Source organism: Notolepis coatsorum (assembly GCF_963971535.1).
Source record: "Notolepis coatsorum genome assembly, chromosome: 10".
NCBI lineage: Eukaryota > Metazoa > Chordata > Actinopteri > Aulopiformes > Paralepididae > Notolepis > Notolepis coatsorum.
In genome coordinates this window covers 89,841,260-89,864,745 of record NC_140174.1, presented here as the reverse complement: position 1 = coordinate 89,864,745, position 23,486 = coordinate 89,841,260, and the positions used below count along the sequence as shown (strand labels likewise).

Below are 23,486 nucleotides of genomic sequence, written 5' to 3'. Positions count from 1 at the left end.
TATCATCCAGGAGGGAAAAGACACTTTGGATAGTAGGGACTGCATCTCTGCCTGTCCTGGTCAGGAAACACTTTGCAACTGTGATCTCCTCTGGCAGTAGTTGGATATTGTAATTAAATGTGTGGCGAGGGGTTGCAGCAATTCCACTGAGAGAAACTGGTCTGAGGCTGGATAACATGCCTGTATGCCTATCATACATTGTTCTCCAACTCATGAGAACCTGCTCTCAAGCTCTTGCAGCATTCTGTCGAGGACTGGATAGAATAGTCTCAGCTGATCTCCTTGAGGTCTGAGCTTGTGCCACAAGATGACTCAACTACATACTCGTCCATCATTTTCTGCTTCCTCCTTTGGCTGGTAGTATGTTCCTCAATTTTTTCGATTGCTTAAGCACGATTTTGAAAACAGGGCCCGGTGTTTCAAAACACTACACACAATTAGCACAACCACACACAATTATCAGAACACCTCAGATCCTTTGCTAAATTAAACACAAACTATACACTAATTTATAAAAACTACATTTTGTGTTTCATATGACTTAATTCTGTTTGAACCAGTTACACACTGCTGTGCTTAACCTAAAACAAATTTAGCAATTCTACTTCTCAGTGATTAGAGTACTGTAAGTGAAGTACACAGAGAAATGCAAATATACAATAAATTCACCAAACACTACACAAGACCAATGCTGTAGACTGATGAAAATATAATTTATTTATCTACATATACCCAAATCAATGATGCAGACTGATGAAAAAAAGATTCTCTCCATATACCCAAATCAATGATGCAGACTGACAAAAATATAAATTTTCTCTCCATATAACCAAATCAGTCAACATTTCAACATGGAGAATCACAACAAAACATGTCCCAGTTTTCATGCTACTACAGTGTGCATAACACAGTAAGCTCAGCAAATATCAGACAAACATAAAATACTGTATCCAGTACAGGTTCAAATTACAGTAAAACAAAAACAAAAAAAGAAAACATTTAAATAGAGTACAGAAAATACTAGACATAATCTCTTTGCCTAGCTGGATCTGGCAAGAGATTATTTTGTTGCGATTCTCCATGTTGACATGTTGACTGATTTGGGTATATGGAGAGAACATTTATATTTTCATCAGTCTGCATCATTGGTTGTCTTGTGTAGTGTTTGGTGAATGTATTGTATATTTTCACGTTCTCTGTGTACAGTACTCTCCTTCCATTTCGGTTGAAGGCAGGTGAACTCACCTGCTGCATTTTTATAGTGCTTAAACCTGATTGGTGTATCTACAATTAAGCAATGGTGTGTTTGTGCATCTGATTGCTGTGTTTAACCAATTGGCTCATATGTGTGGTAATTTGACATTCTATGTGTAATGTAATGCAAGTGTGTTTAGTGTTTTGCAAATCACTGTGTATTGTTTTGCAAAAAGTGTGAGGCTGACTTTGTGCTTATAGGGGTGCAAATCTGGGCCTATGTTTTGCTCCTTGAGTGTAAGGTTTTGATAATTGTGTAATACTTTTGATTTGAGTGTTTATGCAATCGAAGAAAACTGTAAAGACTAGAGATTAACTGTTTATTTCTTTTGTACATAGGCTGTGCATAAGTTTGTTTATTTGCTTATGTGTATGATTCTTAACTGTTTTTATTTTGTTATTGGTGTGTATGTATGTATGTATGTATATATATGTATATTTGTACCCTCATTGGGGCCTCTTGGACCATATCAATGTTTTATCTGGCTAAATAAAGGTTAAATAAATCAATAAGAAACTGATGATTTGGTCCTGTTAACTTTGAATTTTCTATGGGGACTGCCCATATCCCTCTCATGGACCTGGACCTCACTTTAAAAAACTTGAATCTAGTTCTTCAGTATTCGTCTCTAATTACTCTAAAATTGCGTATTTCTGTGTAAAAAAAGAATAAAAAATAAAAAAGGGGGGGGGGCCCTCCACCCCCCTGGGCTGAAGCCCCCAATGTTTTCTAACCCTAAAAATGCCCCTGATACACACACACACACACACAGCCGGTCTGCCACAATATAGAGACTATTAATTATATATCCTGGGGATCACCACAATTGATTGCGTAGTAGGGGGTACTTTAGGTTGGCTTGAAATGCTTTGGGGGTACAGTACTCAAAAAAGGTTGGGAACCACTGTTCTACACTACCGGTCTTCCTTGACGACCCAGTACTCAAACACATGTGTATATTAAATATTGGTGGGGGGTTAAAATATTGTGTATCTTTTTTTTAAGATATATATTTTTACGGAATTTCTGCTTTATTGGATAGGATAGTTAGTGACAGGAAATCAGAGGTAGAGAAGGGGGATGATATGCAACCCAGGGTGTTGCGATTACAGGGCGTCCTATCACGTTGAGCCACTAGGAGGGGCGAAAATTCTATCTAAGATAAAAAAAATAATACAAACAAATTATTATAATGATTATCCCCCCCCCCCCCCCCCCCCCCAATTATTTTCAGTCTTGGATTCAACTTTCTCATTACCTTAGAACTATAAATCGTTGGTTTGCTAAATCCTAAAGATTGCCAAGATTAGCAGAGCAGAAAGACTCAATATACACAGCATAGTAACATGAAGGTTATTAGCTATCTAGAATCTAATCTATCGAATTGCCTACATTATTGTGATAAATCAAAAATCGATTTTAAATGGAATCGAGAGCTCAAGAATCAAAATCTAATTGAATTATACATTGAAACGGAAGTACTGTATATAGTGTAGATTAATATGATCAATGTCCACAGGATGTGGCCGGGGAAGGAGCAAGGGACCCGTACTCTCAGTGGATTTTCCAGGATTTCTTTAACGAGGACTGTATCGTCTTGGACCCAGTGACTGTGCTTCCAGTTCAGTATCAGATTACCAACAATTTGGTTCTGCCCATATCCCAAGGTACGCAAAGTCCTGCCAACGTAAAGGTTGTTAACATCTTTTAAAGCAGTTTATTTCTTCGTTATTCCTGTGATTGTGTATAACTATATACACAGTTCCTTTACTTTTCTCTGGTAAAGGTCCTCCATTCAAAATCCTAAGTATTTGATATTGAATGTTATTGTACTTAAGTATCAAAATGACGTTCTACATGACGTTTGTGTATTCCAGTGCTTTGGAGCATTAAAATCTCAAACCATTGACCTCTAAAGGTTAAAGTGGTATGTGGTCCAGTTATGCTGCTCTATTACGTTCAATAACTCTGAAGTTGGCAGGCTTCATACATTTTTGCCATGTTTTCTATGCAAAATATTTTCCTTAAAAGTAACTAGTAACTGATGTAGTGGAGTAAAAAAGGGCAATATTTTAAGGGAAGTATAAAATTCCTAAAATGAAAATACTCACATAAAGTCCAAGTAGCTCGAAATTGTACTTGAGTACAGTACTTGAGTAAAAATACATTCCACCACTGATGACTACTGTAATAAGTCTCTGGTTTCCTTGTCTTTCAGATACCAAACTAGACCCGTTGTACTGTTCCAGTTTGTCACACTGCTCTTTTGGAGGTAATAATAATAATAATAATGCAGGACCTGTTCAGAGGTCTTTAATTGGCATGCAATTATCCTCAACACACACACACACCGGAACACACACGCATGCATTGTCTTTGTAGGATCGCCGATGCGATTAGTCTCTGCGATTAACCCATCCCGTCGTCCTTCCCCCCCCAAGGGCAGCCGGGAGGCCTTTCTGTGTGGAGTTTGCATGTTCTCCCCGTGCTCGCAAGGGTTTCCCCCCCGATAAGATAAACCCAATGGAAAAACATGCACAACAGATCGCTAACGCTGTGGCGCCCTTGACGAAGACGGGCAGGAGCACTTGGATTGGGCGCGGTGGCGGTAGATCCTTGAATTCTCTCTTAACACATTGAGGGCCACGCCCCTTCCGGGAAGTGACCACTTCCGTGCCGCCCATTAACCCCATGTAAACGTAGTTGTAGTTTGTAGAACTAAACCTATATTTTATAGTATCGCTATGGGTCTAATAACACCCTCGAGTCTCATTGAGCTACTTCTGGTAAACGTGCAAAAAACAGATTATTTTTTCATCCGTACATTTCCGTTTGATACCGTTTTGAATATGAACATAGTCCGGCCGCTTCTGAGCAATTCCAGGGAAAAGACACGAAAACAGCGTTTTTGTGTAATTCAATAAACACGTTGTCATTTTTCGCCTGATTATCGGATCTTCCTGAAATCAACGCTAGATCATCACTATTATCCTTTGTGGTGCACGCATGCACCACATGTGTCTGGCAGAACAGCCAGACACATAAACACATATAGCTTCAATCGCCGTAGAAATAAATATCAGATCAACGCAAGCTTTCATATATAGTGTCCTTACCTGGTCGCGCGTATCTTTTCCGCAACGGAATTCGGTTTCCGGGTTCCTCCGATTGGCCGCGACCCCCACGTGACCCGCCCCCCTATCAACCGCTCTGCCGTGTGCGGCAGAGCTCGCTTCCTCATTGTTTACATCAGGGTCCCCCATTTTCAATTCATATAGAACGACTACGCCGTAACAAATCATTAAAAAATATATACCGTTAACTGTATAAATAGAGGGCTGTATAATACCGTCTGCCAGCTTAGACACACTCAGAACAGTATGCACAAGGTGCCCCGCTGAATTATGAATAGATATAGATAATAAAAGAAATACCGTGACAGAAACGTAGATCTACGTGAACGGCACTGAAAGTGTTAAGCTTTTTTTTAAAGAGCAACACAACGTTGATATTTCCTCTGCCTTAGCTAGCTGTGATCCTGACTTTGGCCCTCCCTCCCCAGGGTCAGTCTACCTGCAGCCGCTCCTGCAGCCCTTCGCCTCCATGCTGCAGATGCTCCAGGAGTCCAGTCAGCTGGAGCTGGCTCTCAGAGTGCTGCTGGACACCTACAGCAGCTGCCTGCGGCACGTCTCCTCCAACCTCATGGACCTCAGGATCAGCACAACGGTACAGCTGCAAGTAGGGTATCTGCGGGTATTAGAAAGTATTAAAGTATTACATTCATAATTCTCAATTTAAGGCCTTAAAGGGTATTTAAAAAGTCTTACATTTAATTTGCACAGGCTGTTGGGAAGGTGAAATAATATTAAATATATGAAATGTTTTTGTATTCAAGTCGTTGTTTTTTTGCGGGGCTACTGGGAGCTTGGTGCGTCTGGCGAGAGCTCGCGCAATAATTAAAATTGGTGCACAAGTGCAGCCGCCAGTTTAGTGTTGCTATGTTTTTGTAATTTTCTTTGCCAGTATGGTCGTGAAATTGGTATTTGATTTTTATCTACAGGTAAGTGGTATTAAAGTCTTAAATTGAAACTACACTACAAATGGTTAACCATTTCACTACCACACTATAGAAGGTTAACCCTTTCACTACCACACTACAGAAGGTTAACGCTTTCATTACACACTACTGAAGGTTAACGCTTTCACTACCACACTAAAAAATGTTAACCCTTTCACTGCCACACTACAGAAGGTTAACCCTTTCACTGCCACACTACAAAGGGTTAACTCTTTCACTACCACACTACAAAGAGTTAACCTTTACTTGAACTGTCTTTCAGATTTACGATAACGAGATTTTAATGCAGTACAACACGTCCTTGGCTGAACTCCGAAAGATGACGTTATCCTCTTTAAGTACCATTTCCATGGCCCTGCTGAACAAGGTGAGTCGATATTAATATCCACATCCTGTCGTTGGTAGCCTTCATCGGTTTGTTTGTGAGTTGTTTTAACCCTTGTGTGGTGTTCGGGTCTGTGGGACCCGTTTTCAGTGTTTCACTAAAAGAGAAATGATGACGAGAAATGGAAATTAACCTCTGCTCATTTTCTGTGAATACACACACACAGACACACACACACATTCACATTTCACATTTTATCACAAAAACCAATAGCACTTTTATTGATAAATGTGATCTAGCAGAGGTAAATGGCAAGCATTGACTATATATGCTGTCTAGATTGCTTATAATTGACATAACGTTAACATCTGTTAAGTATTTTTTACATTAATTGTTATGGCTTCATTGTTTTAAAATCCCAATGATGTTGTGGGTCCACCAGACCCGTGAACAGTGGGTGAGTAACAAAAATGCAAACGGCCACACAAGGGTTAAACATTTTTTAATAATAATCTTTACTCTTTGTTTCTCTTTGCCCAAGGTGTTGCACTGGAGGGTGGTGGATTGTCACTTGGCTATCGGACTGTGCTCTCTCCTCTCCAAGGCTGAAGTCTTCAAAATACTGTGGAAGGTTATTGACAACACCTGGCAAAACTATGACAAGATCTTGGTATGATTTGCTGTGCTTCATTTGAGTTATTTACTGTTTTACTACACTGCACTATTATGCTATTTGACTTGTGTCTTACACTGCTCTTATTCTTTCTATTTGTATACTCATTCTATGTCTGCACTTTATGCATTGCTTTTATTTAGTCAGAAACCTAGCAGTAATAATCATTACATTTTTTTCATAGATTTTATTGATGGAAATCTATTAAACATTTTCTGGGAGGTTTTAATATAAATGCTCTGCTAATTCTATGCCTGTCTATAATTATGCTGATTGTATGCCTATGTCTATTTTGTTTCTGCTGTGAAACACGTTGGACTGCTATTCTTGTATGAAAGGTGCTATACAAAAGTTTATTATATTATTATTATTATTATTATTACTGATGTTTTAGCAGGGGCATATTGAACGTTGAGCATAAATAATTGTGAGTGTGTAACATCCTGGATGGATGACTGAACGGATGGACCAGAATACTTTCCAGAGTGCAAAATGTAACCTCATTTGTATAATATCAAAGTTTTCCATGTGTACTTATTCATTTAAAAAAAACGTTTAGTACAGATGCACTCACCGGTAAGTCCAAGCGAATGTGTTATCTGCTCTTTTTGGATAATGTAATCAAGCACTCTGTGTTGATGGTTTCAGGCTGTGGCCATTGTGGGAGCCCATCTCTGCTGCATGTACGAAGAGGAAGAGGAGAAGGAGAAGTTTAAATTGGTCATCACTGATGCCGAGTGGGGCATCAAACTGAGCAAATTCGGGGTTTGTAGATGAAACCCACAGCTTACTCTACACTTAACCTAATTCAAATAGCAGTAAATGGCCGGCGTCGTTCATTTTCTTCAGTAAATGGCCAGCATTTTATTTTGGCCAGCATGTGGCCAGCATAACTCTTTCTCCAGTGGTACGCCTGAAGTTATACGTTTCGCATAATCTGGGCCAATTTGGATGAAACGTCGCACATGGGCTGATCTAGGACCTGAATCCTTGAATATATCTTTCAAATCGGGCAACGACAAGTATTTTATTTTAATAAATTTCCATCATTGTCCATTGAAATATTATATTCAGTATAAAGTTCCACCTTTTGCACACCAGAGGATGATACTACATAGCTACACAGTGTACGACATGCCATAGTGAACCTATTGTCGTTGATATACCTATGCATACAATAAATAAAAAAAAATTAAAGCAAATCTCTTAGTTACATCAATATTGTGCTGTCAGAACCATCCCTACAGTATTCACATAACATTTGTTTTACTCTCCTCCTTCAGATATCCATCCACTCTGTGTTCCGTCAGTGTCCTAAGACCAAGAGCGATCTGATCCCTGTTCTGGTGAAGAACAAGAACATCACGGCTGAGGTCTTCCTCCAGTACTGCAGGTTAGGAGTCCCCTTTTCATACACGCATGCACACAATGTATTTACTAAACTGCGACAGACTACTGGACACAAGGCTATACTAGGGCTGGGCGATTTTGGCTTCTCAAATTCATGAAAACAGGATAATCTAGATAAAGTGATTATTGTGCCGCATGCCGTGTTGCTCTCATTGTGTCTTGTGTTGTAAATGCAGCGCGCCCTTCCTTTACAGTGGTGTGCTCTGCCCCTCCACCCTCAAGCCCAAATGGTTGTTTCCAGGGGCGGGGCTAGGGGGTGGCTACTTGGGCTCAAGCCCTGAATGTTTTCTGAAAAGCCCAGAATCTACTTAAAATTTTTATTTAATTTTTTTTAATACAAGTCAAGTCAAGAGTTTTATTTGTCATGGCATACAAGTATACAATGAAATGCGGGGGGTCTTGCCCGCAACGATGTGCATAATACAATAGTCATATTTAATAAGAATCCAATAGAACGACATTGTGCAATAAACAAGTAAACAAAGTAGGGCATATCGGTATATGTACATGAGTTATTTACAGAGCATGGTAGGACATGCTAGGTCCTGAGGTAGTGCAATACACTGTTAGCTACGGATGAGACACTGGGTCTTTATGTACACTGTTATACAATGCTATATTATACAATCTCAAGTTATACTATACTATTCTTAAAGTGACCTTTCCTTTTGTAAAGTGGCTGCTAGTGTGAGCGTGTGCAGCATGAGTGTGTGTGTACTCATGTTAAAGTGGCTGCTAGTGTGTGAGCGTGTGTTGTGTGTGTGCTTGTGTGTGGAGAGTTCAGTGTTCAAGGCTCTGATGGCCTGGGGGAAGAAGCTGAGCCGAAGTCTCTGTCCTAGTTGCTGGTGTTCGCAGGCGTTTGCCTGACCGCAGCAGCATGAACAGGCTGTTGTTGGGGTGGTGAGGGTCTTTCATTATTCTGCAGGCTCTGGATTTGCACCTCTTGTTGTATAGGACCTGCAGGGGTGGTAGTGCAATACCTGTGGTACGCTCGGCTGAGCGCACCACTCTCTGTAGGGCCTTCTTGTCCTGCGCCGTGCTGTTTCCATACCAGGCAGTGATGTTTCCAGTCCAGCTCCGGAGTAGAAGGACTGGAGTATCTTCCCAGATACTCTGAACTTCCTTAGCTGTCTCAGGTGGTAGAGCGTTCCAGTACCTCAACCTCCTCCCGGTAGGCCTTCTCGTCGTTGTCCGAGATCAGCCCCACCACCACTGTCGTCCGCAAACTTCACTATGGAGTTGGAGCTGAACTTGGCCACACAGTCATGTGTGTATAGTGAGTACAGCAGGGGGCTCAGAACACAGCCCTGGGGGGACCCGATGCTCAGGGTGATGGTGTTGGAGGTCTGACCCCCCACCCTGACCGCCTGGGGCCTTTCACTCAAAGTCCAGTATCCAGGCGCTCGGAGCGGAGCTCAGACCCAGCTCGATCAGCTTGTCCACCAGTCTGGTGGGGACTATGGTGTTGAACGCTGAGCTGTAGTCAATGAACAACAGTCTCACATAGCCCCCCTTCTGACGGTCTAGGTGAGAGAGGGTGCTGTGCAGTACTTGGGAGACCGCATCGTCAGTGGACCTATATGCAAATTGCATAGGGTCCATATCACTGGGGAGGGAGGCACAAATGTGATCCTTGACCAGCCTCTCAAAACATTTCATGGCCACAGAGGTGAGTGCCACCGGTCTGTAGTCATTGAGACCTGTTGGGGAGGGTTTCTTTGGTACCGGGATAATGGTAGACATCTTGAAGCAGGCAGGGACCACTGACTCCGCCAGGGATCGATTAAATATGGTGGTGAACACAGGGGCTAGCTGGTTAGCACAGGACTTAAGTATGCGTCCTGTTATTCCATCTGGGCCAGCAGCCTTTCTGGTGTTCACCTGCATAAATGCCCTTCTCACACTGTGTACCGTCAATGAGAGAGTGTCCCGCCCCCCCGCGGATGCCCCCCCCCTCCACAACAGCCGGCGCGCCAGTGACGTCACTAGCCGTTGAGCTAGCGGCGCCACTGTTTGCACCAAACCGTGCGTAGAAGGTGTTGAGCTGGTCCGCGAGAGAGGCGTCGTCGCTCCCTATTGAGGGGGCGCTGACTTTGTAGTCAGTTATCGTCTTCAGTCCCTGCCATAAGCCTCTTGTGTCATTCTGTGCCATTTATGCCTCCATCTTGTCAGCGTACGTCTTTTTCGCAAGTTTAACAGCCTTGCGCAGAGTGTAGACTGTTGTCTTGTACTCTTCCATGTTTCCTGTCTCTCTGCCCAGGTTGTAGGCAGTGGTGTGAGTTTTCAGGGCTGCTCTGATAGTACTGTCCACCCACGGTTTCTGGTTCGGGAAGACCCTCGCCTTCTTTGTGGGGACAATACATTAATCATTGTTACATGAAAATATGTTTGCACCAGATTTAGCAGAAGCTAATTTCCATCTGTAGTCTATCCAGCTGCTAACTGTATTTGAGTGAGTTAAGTTTTGGTGTTATGGTAGACTCATAACCTAAGCTTTAAATCACAATCAACAAGTTGACAAAAACGTAATTCTTCCACCTTAGAAACATAGCTAAAGCACGGCCATTCATAAATCAAAAGGACGCTGAAAACCAGATACATGCCTTTATCTCAAGCCGACTCGACTACTGTAATGCACTCCTTACCGTGCTATTTTATTGCACTGCACTATTTTACTTTGTATCAGTGATAATCAAACCGTAAACAAAGACGCCTATTAACACTTTCAGCGCCAGATGGCGCTGTTTACTGTTACTGTTGAAAGGCCAGCGCCTTTTAACATGGGGATACGTGGCTGTGTTTGCAGGCCTAAAGCTATATTATATATTATAGCTATGGATATAATAATATAGTCATTGAGTTTCTTCCGGTCAAGATGCAAAAAACAGATCATTTTTCCATCGATACATTTCCGTTTTATACCGTCGTGAATATGAGTGTAGTTTCAGGGTGGTCTGGTGTCATTTTCAAAATGCTTCGTAATGGCCGGCAACGTGTATTCTAGTAAACGCGTTATCGTTTCTTCCCTGGACTAGCTACTGTTCTCAAATCAAATTTAGATTATCGGGCCCCTCCGTGCTTTGATCGCAACCAATGGAACACGCCACACACACACACGCCCCGATCAGCATGAAGGAATTTTTGGATCAACGCAATATTGATACCATATAGTCCTTACCTTGACCAGGATCTGTCCCGAAAAGAATATTCCAATTATCTGATCGCCATTCCAAGTACTGATGTCGATCAAGGTGCCAACGTAATCCAGCATTGAACATGAACCCGACCCTCATCGATGCATGCGTTATAAGCGTTTGGCTTGACCGAGTAGTTAGACCCCGCCCGCAGGCCGCAGCTCGGCCCAGACACCAAGCCACATTGTTTAAAATGGAGTGCAATAGCGGCCGCAAGGCGTTAGGCGGCGGTATTGGACTTTTGAGATCTCAGACCCATCCCCAGTGATAACACAGGCTGCCGGCATGTCTTTATGAATGGAAATATCGAATAAAAGAAACGACGATGAAAACCCGACTATACTCTGGTTTTCGGGGGTCCTGGCGCTCAACGTTCGGCGAGTTAACCCTAGATCTTAGAACATTAAATCACATTGTTTTTCATATTAGGATTTATGTCTTACCTTGACTTTGTCTATTTTGCTGCTATCTATTTTATGCTTTATGTCTGCACTTTATGCATTGCTCTTGATCTGCCAATGTTGTGCTCATTTTATGCCTGTCTTTTTTTTACTGCTGTGAAGCACTTTGAGCTGCAATTCTTGTATGAAAGGTGCTATACAAATACAGTGTATTATTATTATTATTATTATTATTATTATTATTATTATTATTATTATTATTATTATTATTATTATTATTATTATTATTATTATTATTATTAATTATTATTATTATTGTTTGCTTCATTAATTAAAGGGTGTGAATTTAAGTGTTCTCTAGTGCCTTTTGTCCGCTTTAAGGTGGTGGTATAAGTTAAAGGTTGTGGTGTCGAAGTAAAAAAAAAAAAAAAAAAACTCCTACAATCCTAAATCCGCCTCTGGTTGTTTCAGCTCGTGTTGAGAGCGAGGGGGGAGGAGCCACGGCGTGTTTCTCCAGTTATTTCGAAACGTCTTTGGTAACTTGTAGAAGATGACAGAAAGGCGTCGTCATACGATGTTCTCAAATCAATGACCAGTCCGTGTTTTAATAACTGAGGCGGCTGGGTGGCGCAGCGGACAAGGCGCTCGTCACCAACGCAAGAGACACTGGTATCGAATCCAGCTGTCAGCGTTGCTTCCGGCTTGGCCGGCCGTCATACTGGCTCTATTGGCAGAGTCAGCGGGAGGGAAGCCGGTGGGTGGGTCTGGGTCGTTGTGGACAGCGACTCCTACAGTTCGGTCGGGGCGCCTGCACAGCGAGGGAAGGATCTAAGAGAGGTAGTGTGACCTTCCACACGTTACACTCTCCCAGTGAGAGTCCGCGCTGCCAGGTGAAAAGAAGTGGTGGGCTGGGTTAGGGTACACATGTGTCGGAGGACGCATGTGATAGTCTCCTCCCTCCCAGACCGACGGTAGGGGGTAGAGTGCTCAACGACCAGGAAGGGGATTGGGAATTGGCATAACGACTAACATTGGGAGGGGAGAAAAACGGAAAAAGAAGGGGGGAGGGGAATATTTAAAAAATAATCGAGCAGCCCTAGGCTACAGCAATAATAATAATTAATTAATAATAATAATTCATTACATTATTACTCTTACGCTTTTCTAGACACTCAAAGCGCTCTCCACAATAGTAGGGTGGAAATTGCCTCCTTCACCACCACTGGTAGCACCCAACCTTGGGCTACGCAGGCTCAATGGATGCCATACACTGGCACCCGGCACACATCACACTACACAATGGCTGAACGGCTCAGGAGACGGGGATTGATATCAGCCAATTAACAACAGTTTGGTCTGGCGGTGAGACACTGCGCACCCCTTGCGTCGAGACGCTGCTCATCCTCCCACCGGCTCGACCCGTGCTGACCTCACATGCTGCAAGAACAGAGACTCCGGCTCAGCTTCTTCCCCCAGGCCATCTGAACACTGAACTCTCCACTCACAAATACACATGAGCACACACAGACACACACACATGCGGCAACCGCTAAAACAATCACTTTAAACAAAATGTCACTTAAAAAAATGTAATCTTTAGAAACATTTTAAAAGAAGGAGGCACTGTATAGTATAGATACATTAAGAGGTAACATTGTAAATTGTATATTGCATAGTAGTGTATATAAGAACCAGTTTCTCAGGAACCTAGCATGTCTTTTTTTACCATGCATATCTTGTCTTATCTATTATTTTTTCTATGCCCATTTTATTATTGTATTTTGCACAATCAATGCAGGCATGACCACCCGCATTTCACTGTATGCCCTGGTATGTATGTGACAAATAAACCTCTTGATTCTGATTCTTGATTGACCTCGTCGCTCTCGTTCTTCCGCCCCCCCCCCCTCCCAACAGCACCTTCGGTCTGGACAGAGACCACGTGATCAACCTCTACATCACGACCCTGCTGCTGCAGGACGAGGGGGACGCGGACGGCGGGACGCTCCAGGGGGAGGCGGAGCCTCTGGGTCACGAAGCCGCCATGACTCGTGTCCTGCAGCTCCTCCCCATGCTGTCCAGAACCACCAACCTCACAGACAGCCTCGGTGCCGCCATACTCAGGGTCAGTGTCCTGGAGATTTACATTTTGTCATTTAGCCAACGCTTTCTTCCAAAGCGTCACAGTTGCACAGTGCACAGCTGTACACCTGGCCTTTTTTTTTTTTTTTATAATTATATTGTATTCTATTGATGCTTCTATTCTAATTTTTGTTTATATTCCATTTTATTTTATTCCATCTTAAAATGTTATGCTACTGTAATTGTCTGTCCGTTAACACTTTCAATGCCGGAGCTTAACGTGGTAAAACCCCGTTAAATGCCACCACCCACTTCAATGATAGCGTTGTGAACGCATAATCTCAGTCTTAAATTATGTGCTATGTGTCTAATCTGCCCATCGTTTATCAATGACTTGTTTGCAGTCAACATTGTCGAAACGGATTGTTTTTTAATCGCTTCATTTCCGTTTTATAGCATTTTGAAAAGCCCTCGTTTTCAAGGAAAATATAAAGATTCCGTGATAAACGGCATTTACTGGAATATTCTGGAATAAACAAAAACGTTGTCATTTTTCGGCCTATTTATGAATCGTTTTCAAATAAACGCTAGATTATCGATAGTATATGTGTACTTATGCACGCTATAGAAGCAGGCTGAAATATCGATTCTCTCAATTCCTGACCAGCGATCACAGCCACACACACACACACACACACACGCATGGGGCAAACGCTGATATATCTGTGAAAATAGCTCTGATTATCCTAAGACTTGTAAAATAAATTCCTTACCTCAGATCAGATATTATCCAAAAAGATTATTCCAATTCCTGATCGCCATTCCAAATATCGATCGCGTTTATTGATTCAGCATTGGGTACTGTAAATACATAATCCACGCGTTTTCCGGGCCGGCGATCACAATGGATTTTTTTTTTTTTTTTAATATATATATATATATATATATATATATATATATATATATATATATATATATATATATATATTTTTTTTTTTTTAAACATAACATCAAATTAGACACACAAGCATTAACAGTAAACATCCAATGAAATCACCATTTGAATCATTATAAATGTAGTTTACGAGATATATACCTAATACTTGCTATCTAATACAATACATACATATGTGCCCCGACGCGACCAAACCCGATTTGATTCGGCCAGAGAGAAATGTCGAAGTGAAAATATTTCTTGCTCTTCAGAAAATCGAAATCTTGTTTTTTTTACATCTTTGAAGTGTCATTAATGTGTTCCCTTATTTGCCCTTATTTGCAAACTTAAATACAACTTGTAAATGAGGTAATTATTGTTATATAGTTCGACAAGTATTTTCTCTCATACGGTGGAAAAACTACACGCGAGGGCTATTCGCTGGGTGCGGCCTGTCCGGGTATCAAGTACCGTACTTATGAGGTGTTGAAACACACACAGACACACTTATTAGCTCTCCTTTCTTAGAGAGAGAATAACAATGTTAATACACTATCTTAATGTTATAAGTTATAAGCAACGTAACTTGTGACAAACGCAGTGTCTAAATAAAAAATATTAAAAAAAAGAGGCCGCTGTCATAAAACGTGTGTTTTAAACACCATTAAAACATTTAGAATTTTATGAGCGAACGAATTTCGTTAGAGTGCATTTATTGCAACCTAATGGCATTACGAAGTAAATTAATTTAATAAGGAAACGGAGTGATACCTACCAATGCTTTTCATCGGAGCGAGAGAGGTTATTGTTGTTTTCTTATAGGGACCCTGATGTAAACTTTGCTGCTTCAGCACGGATTTGATGACAAGACAAACGTCTTTCTCAGGTCTGCATCCCCTTAACAATTGTGTTTATTGAGCTGTACTGTATTATTGCAACTTAATGCTGTCCTTATTTTAATGTTGCGCTTTGTTATTGCATGGCTTGAATCCGCAGCAGTAAGCCAGATAAACAAATGTATTAACGCGCCTCGTTAAATCCTCCGCGGTCTCCTCTCTCTGCTCCACTGTCCGGCTGGCTGCTCTGCCTGTCTGCCTGTCTGTCTGGCTACTCTGATCCAATCACATTCAGCGTTTCTCCCCCCCCTCCCCCCCACCCACAGTCTGCGAATCAGAGCAGAGTAGGGCGGGTTTTCACGGAATGGAAACAGTCTCTTTCTTGTGAAGAGTGTCAGAAAGGACGCAACCCCAGTCAGACGCCTCTGGTTTAGCTCCGCAACGATGTACACACTTTTAGCTATTATGTTTGTTTTTTCTACTTTTTTTATTAAAGCATCACTGGCGGGTACGTCATACGACCGCCAGACACTTATGGACCTAAACCCCGGGCTCAAAGAGGAGTTTGGAGACACTTTATGCCTAGAATGGCCAACAGAGATCAGACGGGAGAATGGCAACAAAGAAAAGAACAAAGGAAACGGCAAGAAGAGGCATAGAGGGAGACGAGGAGGCACCAGGCTGAGATTAAAAAGAGCCGCTTACCGCCCAGCAATTCCATCCATCTTTCTGGCGAATGCACGTTCGTTGGAGGGTAGGATGGATGACTTGAGGGCGAGGGTCCGCTTCCAACGGGAGATGAGAGACATCAACATCATGTGTTTCACGGAAACATGGCTCAAGTCAGCGACTCCGGACAACAGCGTCTCTCCCTCGGACACCTTCACCGTATTACGTGCGGACCGCACGGCAGCCTCTGGAAAGAGCGTCGGCGGTGGGGTCTGCCTCCTCACGAACAATGTCTGGGTTAATCCCAGAGAGGTACATGTTCTCTCAAGTTCATGCTCCCCAGATATGGAACATCTCTCAATCCTGTGCCGCCCGTTCCACCTACCCTGTGAGTTTACCGGGGTCATCATGACCGCCGTATATATCCCCCCACAGGCGAATACTGGCAAAGCGCTGGGGGAACTACATGACCACCTCAATAAACACCAGATCGAATACCCAGACATGGTGACGATCGTGGCTGGCGATTTCAACCAGGCGAATCTGAAGAAAGTGATGCCGTCCTTTTTTCAGCACATCGCCTGCTCCACAAGAGGGAGGAACACGCTAGACCACTGTTATACCCCGTTCAGAGCCGGCTACAAGGCGGCAGCGGCGCCGCCATTGACTGGGTCTACAAGCTCGAGCGATCACGACTCCATCTTGTTATTCCCTGCCTACAAGCAAAGATCACGTGACGCTGTTGTGTCACGTGAGACAAAGAAGTGGACTGACGAATCAGAGGCCACGCTCCAGGACGTGCTCGCAGACACGGATTGGAATATGTTCCAAGGTAGCGCCAGTGACGTCAGCGAGCTTGCAGACACCGTGGTGAGCTATATAACAACAATAGCCGATAGTATTGTCCCCACGAAAAAGGTGCGGGTTTTCCCAAACCAGAAACCGTGGGTGGACAGTACTATTAGAGCCAGTGGCGGTTCGCCACCGGGGGCGCTAGGGCGCCGACCCACCTGTTAAATGAGAGAAGAAGAAAAAAAAACTTTTTTGTTTTTTGTTTTATAGCCCTATAAATAATATAAACATGTTTAAAATGAATAATATTTACTCATTTTAAGTGTTTGTGTTTCCAATGCACAATATAACTTAATTTTACAAAGATTAATAATAGTTTTCCTGAACAGGAAGTGACGATTCTGTCTGATATAGACCTTTTCATTACCGTAGCCGCAGGCATTTCTCCTCGCCGTATTTCTCTCTGGGCTAGGCGCAATTGCGCCTGGAGTGCGCGTGCCCGCCGTGCACTGGTTCATCGCTGTATCCGTCGCAGCCACGCGCTTTGCGTTGAATATGATGTATTATGATGGAACTCGGGCGCTGGTTTAAAACGACCTAGCAAGCAGCCGAGCGTCTAAAAGCTCTCTGATTGGCCGACGCGGTACTTTCCGTAACCGCAGTTTGCAACATGAGTTTATGCTGTTGTTGTGTTGTGTGATGCAGATATTTGTCTTGGAGCGTGATAGCAAGTTCTTTCAACGGTTAGGCTTAGGCACTCTTTCAAAGTTGGTTAAGGTTAGAGTTTGTCTTAGAGCATGGCGATAGAACACCAGGTAGTTTGCAGGCTGTTCGAGGCGGACATGGACAAAGGCACTCACAGTACAGTACTTGTTGGCTATTAACAAGCTATATTATGGATGCAGTGTGGAGGGACATGCATGGACAATGGATGGACATCAACACAGGCTGGATGGACAATGCCATGGAGTGGATATACACTTTATCAACAAGCCCTTCTGCCAACAACAAGGTAGATTAGCGATCTCTCTCTCTCTCTCTCTCTCTCTCTCTCTCTCTCTCTCTCTCTCTCTCTCTCTCTCTCTCTCTCTCTCTCTCAGCCACTCAGATAACGCTTCTCTCTCTCTCTCTCTCTCTCTCTCTCTCTCTCTCTCTCTCTCTCTCTCTCTCTTTCTTTTGGATTGAAAATACGTGGATTATGGCTTGTTCAATATCGTCTATGTTTGAATGAATGAATGAATGAAAACTTTATTAACAGATTGCAGAATGGGTACAATACAGTACGGCTCAATACACACAATTGTTAAGGGGATGCAGACCAGAGAAAGACGTTTGTCTTGTTTACATCAGGGTCCCAGATTTTTCGATTCATATCGATAGTTTAATAGCTAGCCTTGGCTCGTTTAACAATATGCAAAATATGTGTACAGCCCTGTACTCATACTGAAGTTATTCTTGGTATATAATACTACATATACTAGGTCTGATTGTGTAACGAATCGATTCCACGTCGCGCTGTGTGTGAGAGAGAGAAGGAGAGAGAGGGAGAGATCTGCGTGTGTTTGGAGACGGAGCGAGTTTTGTTTCTAACTTTTCTATTTATATATTGTGTTTCAAGTTGTGAATTAGACTATACTTTATTTGACTGGTTGTGTGTTGTTGTAGTAACAGCTGAGCGACTCGTTCATAAGAGCCGATTCATTGCCGTGAGCGTGAGTCGAATCGCTCACGTCTTGCCATGAGTCGGTTGTGTGGTACTGTACATGTTTGCAAAATGTTTTGGTATAGCGCCCCTAGTGGAGAGAGAACCAGCAGCCGCTACTGATTAGAGTAGCTCTGAACTCTCGCACCACTGCTTACAACCTGGGCAGAGAGTCAGGAAACATGGAGGAGTATAAGGCTTCAGTCTATACTCTGCGCAAGGCTGAGAGACGCCTCTCTCGCGGACAAGCTCAACTCTTTCTACGCTCGGTTTGGTGTAGACAGTGGCGCTGCTAGCTCTCCGGCTAGTGACGTCACTGGCGCGCCGGCTGTTGTGGAGGGGGGGGGGGGGGGGGGGGGCAACCGCGGGGGGGCGGGGACCAGCGTTTCCGTTAGCCGGTAATTACCGGTATTTGACCGGCAAAATCTGTTGAAGTCCGACATATTTAATATCTCCGGTCTTAATGTCCGGTGAAAATAATTCCCTGAGTCTAAGCACAATTTGATTATTTGAATTGTATTAAAATAGGCTAAAATTAAATAGCCTATGCGATGAACGAAACAATCATTACATTTGTTTCATCGTTGCTTCTAATAATGACAACGACATTGTCAGCGAGAGCTTAGTGCTGGGTGTGCGAACTTTTGTGAAGCTGCAGAGCCGGAGCAGCAGCAGCACAATGCAGTACTCCAGCAGTACTCCAATTCAGCCATTTTCAATTCAATGTTGGGTGGGGGGCGCGTGCTGTGCGGTCCCCAGAAAAGAGCCAATAACAGCTGAATCTGCTGCTCTGCATCGACATACTCTCGCAAATAAGTCATTGGGAGGTGGAGAGAGAGAGAGTCGTCACGCAAACCCACGATAATGTTGCCGTCTCTCTCTGTCAAATTTCTCAGTTCTTCGCTTGATATAATTAATACAAATGTCCAATATAACGGAATTCGTTAGCTCATAAAAATGTGATTATAACAGACTGTTGTTTATTAATGTCGGGCGACTGCCCACAGACACCTATTTGATTTAAAGTCGGCAGCAGCACGAGTCTCTGGACTTATTTTATTTGGAATATAATGACTTTATACGCAAAAGTAGCCTAGTTTTAAGTAAAAATATTATAAATCTACATGCCTTGATGATGTCATTCTTTTGTTTTGTTGTCATTCTTTTGCCTATCAATTGTTTTTAAGCTCAATAAACTCTGACCGGAATTTCTCTCATTTGACCGGTAGATTGAAATCTACCGGACACTGAGGCCGGCAACAATTTTTTCTAACGGAAACCCTGGCGGGGACGCTCTCTCGTTGTCGGAACACAGTGTGAGAAGAGCATTTATGCAGGTGAACACCAGGAAAGCGGCAGGCCCAGATGGTATAACAGGACGCATACTTAAAGGGGAACTATCTTATAAATGACCTTTTCCAGTGTTTAGGGTTATTTTCTAGCTATGTGGACTTATAGTAATAGGATCTATGTCTCTAATTCTCGATTTGGCGCATTCTTCCAATTCTCCTCTCACAATAATGTCCCTCCCTCAAGTGAGTCATCTGAAAATTAGCGTATATGGGACGTCAGATGGTGCTCATTTGCATAATAACGCCCGCCCCCCTCTAGCTGCCAGCCGAGCGAGAGCGAGTGGGGAATGTCCCCACAACGCGCGTGTGGTTTAGCAGCTTTCATGTGAGAGAAACAGGAGAGGATATCAGGGAAGAGTCTTCCCTGATATCCTCTCCTGTTTCTCTCACATGAAAGCAGTCTTCCCTGATATCTTCTCCTGTTTCTCTCACATGAAAGCTGCTAAACCACACGCGCGTTGTGCGGACATTCCCCTCTCGCTCGGCTGGCAGCTCTCTCTCTCTCTCTCTCTCTCTCTCTCATTAGAAATATAAACCAATGCATTTTTTTGAAAAAAAAACGTACAAATGTCTTCAATATACTCACAGGAATTGTGTAAAGTTGCCCAAATAGTGCTAGGAATAGTAAAATAGTTCCCCTTTAAGTCCTGTGCCAACCAGCTAGCCCCGGTGTTCACCGCCATATTTAATCAATCCCTGGCGGAGTCAGTGGTCCCTGCTTCAAGATGTCTACCATCATCCCTGTACCGAAGAAACCCTCCCCAACATGTCTCAATGACTACAGACCGTTGACTCACCTCTGTGGTCATGAAATGTTTCGAGAGGCTGGTCAAGGACCACATTTGTGCCTCCCTCCCCAGTGATATGGACCCTATGCAATTTGCATACAGGACAAACGGGTCCACTGACGACGCGGTCTCCCAGGTACTGCACAGCACCCTCTCTCACCTTGACCGTCAGAAGGGGGGCTATGTGAGACTGTTGTTCATTGACTACAGCTCAGCGTTCAACACCATAGTCCCCACCAGACTGGTGGACAAGCTGATCGAGCTGGGTCTGAGCTCCGCCCTGAGCGCCTGGGTACTGGACTTTCTGAGTGAAAGACCCCAGGCGGTCAGGGTGGGGGGTCAGACCTCCAACACCATCACCCTGAGCATCGGGTCCCCTTAGGGCTGTGTTCTGAGCCCCCTGCTGTACTCACTCTACACACACGATTGTGTGGCCAAGTTCAGCTCCAACTCCATAGTGAAGTTCGCAGACGACATAGTGGTGGTGGGGCTGACTCGGACAACGACGAGAAGGCCTACCGGGAGGAGGTTGAGGTACTGGAACGCTGGTGCCAGGACAACGGCCTGCTCCTGAACATTGGTAAAACCAAGGAGCTGATCGTGGATTATAGGAGAGGACAGCAGGAGACACACACACACCACTGATGATAAACGGGGCTACCGTGGACAGGGTGAGCAGCTTTAAGTACCTGGGGGTCCACATCTCAGAGGATCTGACATGGTCAACACACATAGACACAGTCGTAAAAAAAGGCGAAGCAGCGCCTCTACCACCTGAGACAGTTAAGGAAGTTCAGAGTATCTGGGAAGATACTCCAGTCCTTCTACTCCGGAGCTGTAGAGAGCATCTTGACTGGAAACATCACTGCCTGGTATGGAAACAGCACGGCACAGGACAAGAAGGCCCTACAGAGAGTGGTGCGCTCAGCCGAGCGTACCACGGGTATTGCACTACCTCCCCTGCAGGTTTTATACAACAAGAGGTGCAAATCCAGAGCCTGCAGAATAATGAAAGACCCCCATCACCCCAATAACAGCCTGTTCCAGCTGCTGAGGTCAGGCAGACGCCTGCGAACCCCAGCTACTAGGACAGAGAGGCTCAGATTCTTCCCCCAGGCCATCAGAGCCTTGAACAATGAACACTGAGTGCCACAGAACACTGATCTATCCACACACAAGCACACATGAGCACACACACGACACGCACGCTGTGCACGCTCACACACTAGCAGCCACTTTAACACTTTAACATGAGCAGACACACACTTATGCCGCACACGCCCACACTTATGGCCAAAAAGGAAAGGTCACTTTAAATTAGTATAATAACAGTAACAGTGTATTGCACTACCTAAGCTACCTAGCATGTCCTATATGCCCTGTAAATAACTATGTACAGATACCGAGATGTCCCACCATGCTACCCGTTACCTGTTACCTGTTTATTGCACAATGTTGTTTTTTTATTGGATTCTATTACATGTTGTACCACTGTATTGCACATTGTTGCGGGCAAGACCACCCGCATTTCATTGTATACTTGTATGCCGTGAGAAATAAAACTCTTCACTTGACTTGACTTGAGAAACGCCACTACGAAACAAAACAGTTATTTTGATGCAGCCTTTCCTTGCTGGTGTTTGTGAGGTTTAGTGAGTTAACAGAAGGTTAACCTTTCACTACCACACTACAGAAGGTTAACATTTCACTACCACACTACAGAAGGTTAACCCTTTCACTGCCACACTACAGAAGGTTAACTCTTTCACTACCACACTACAGAAGGTTAACCTTTCACTACCACACTACAGAAGGTTAACCTTTCACTACCACACTACAGAAGGTTAACCTTTCCTTATAATACATTTACATTTAGTCATTTAGCTTTTAGACTTACAAGGTCTGTACGACAAGTCACACTACGAAACAAGAAATGGTAAAAGAGGACCCCCCCCCCAAAATAATTTAAATAAAACAACAGCCAGAAACTATACACTGTTTGAATTTCCAATATGATACAATACAATTTGCAAATACTTCAAAAGCCACAACAACTTGCCACAAGACAGAGTCATTGCCATAACAAAAGAGCCTGACGCAAGGTGTTAATGTCCCGAGAGAGAGAGGGGGCCATGGAATACAATGCATTCTGGGTAGGGTTGTAGTTGATTAACTCACAGGTGTGAACCTCTCCACAAAGTTCGAAGGCCATTCATCTCTGAATGCGTTTACTGATATCACCATGATTCATAGGATGTAGCTTGAAAAGTATCCCACCAAAATGTTCAAGTGATGGCTTATTTTTAAGGTATGAATCTGTACTTTCACAATATGTAAAAAAAAAAAAAAAATTGACCTTGCCTCAACAAGTCCATCGTCCCCATGCCCCGTCACATATGCTCTTGCTCGCTCACCCCCCCCCGGACCCCCACTTGGATAATCCATCCATTTTCATTCGTTTCTAACCAGGCACTACAATTCATATGCTAGCTTTTATTCTCTCCACCACTTCTAACCAGATTGCAATGTTGGTTTCACTGACACCTAAAATTCTTGCTGTAGATATTTCTAGATAAATCACATCGAGATAGGTAAGAACCCAAATATCGATCGCGTTTATTGATTCAGCATTGGGTACTGTAAATACATAATCCACGTGTTTTCCGGGCCGGCGATCACAATGGATTCTTCAGTTTTTATTTATTTTTTTAATTATCTTTTCCCCCCTCCTTTTTCCGATTTTTCTCCCATCCCACTGTTAGTTGTTATGCCAATTCCCAACCCCCTTCCTGGTTGTTGCGCACCCCCCCCCCTACTGTTGGTCCGGGAGGCCGGAGACTGTCACATGTTTTCCTCCGACACATGTGCAGCCAGCCGGCAGCCAGCCTGGCAGCACAGATTCTCACCGGGAGAGTGTAACGTGTGGAAGGTCACACTACCTTTCTCCAGATCCTACCCTCGCTGTGCAGGCGCCCCGACCGAACTGTAGGGGTCG

At 43.5% G+C, this 23,486-nt stretch overlaps 1 protein-coding gene across 4 annotated transcripts in view; it reads left to right on the top strand.

The window, feature by feature from the left end:
- Positions 1–23,486, top strand: part of kntc1 (kinetochore associated 1) — a 193,764-nt gene that overhangs the window by 102,321 nt on the left and 67,957 nt on the right. For all 4 annotated transcript variants that reach the window (XM_084323934.1, XM_084323935.1, XM_084323933.1 and 1 more), the window contains 8 exons: positions 2,775–2,922; positions 3,474–3,527; positions 4,818–4,981; positions 5,596–5,700; positions 6,200–6,328; positions 6,980–7,096; positions 7,615–7,724; positions 13,254–13,461. In XM_084323934.1, coding sequence (XP_084180060.1) covers positions 2,775–2,922; positions 3,474–3,527; positions 4,818–4,981; positions 5,596–5,700; positions 6,200–6,328; positions 6,980–7,096; positions 7,615–7,724; positions 13,254–13,461 — 1,035 coding nt within the window. The remainder of the gene's footprint in view (positions 1–2,774; positions 2,923–3,473; positions 3,528–4,817; positions 4,982–5,595; positions 5,701–6,199; positions 6,329–6,979; positions 7,097–7,614; positions 7,725–13,253; positions 13,462–23,486) is intronic.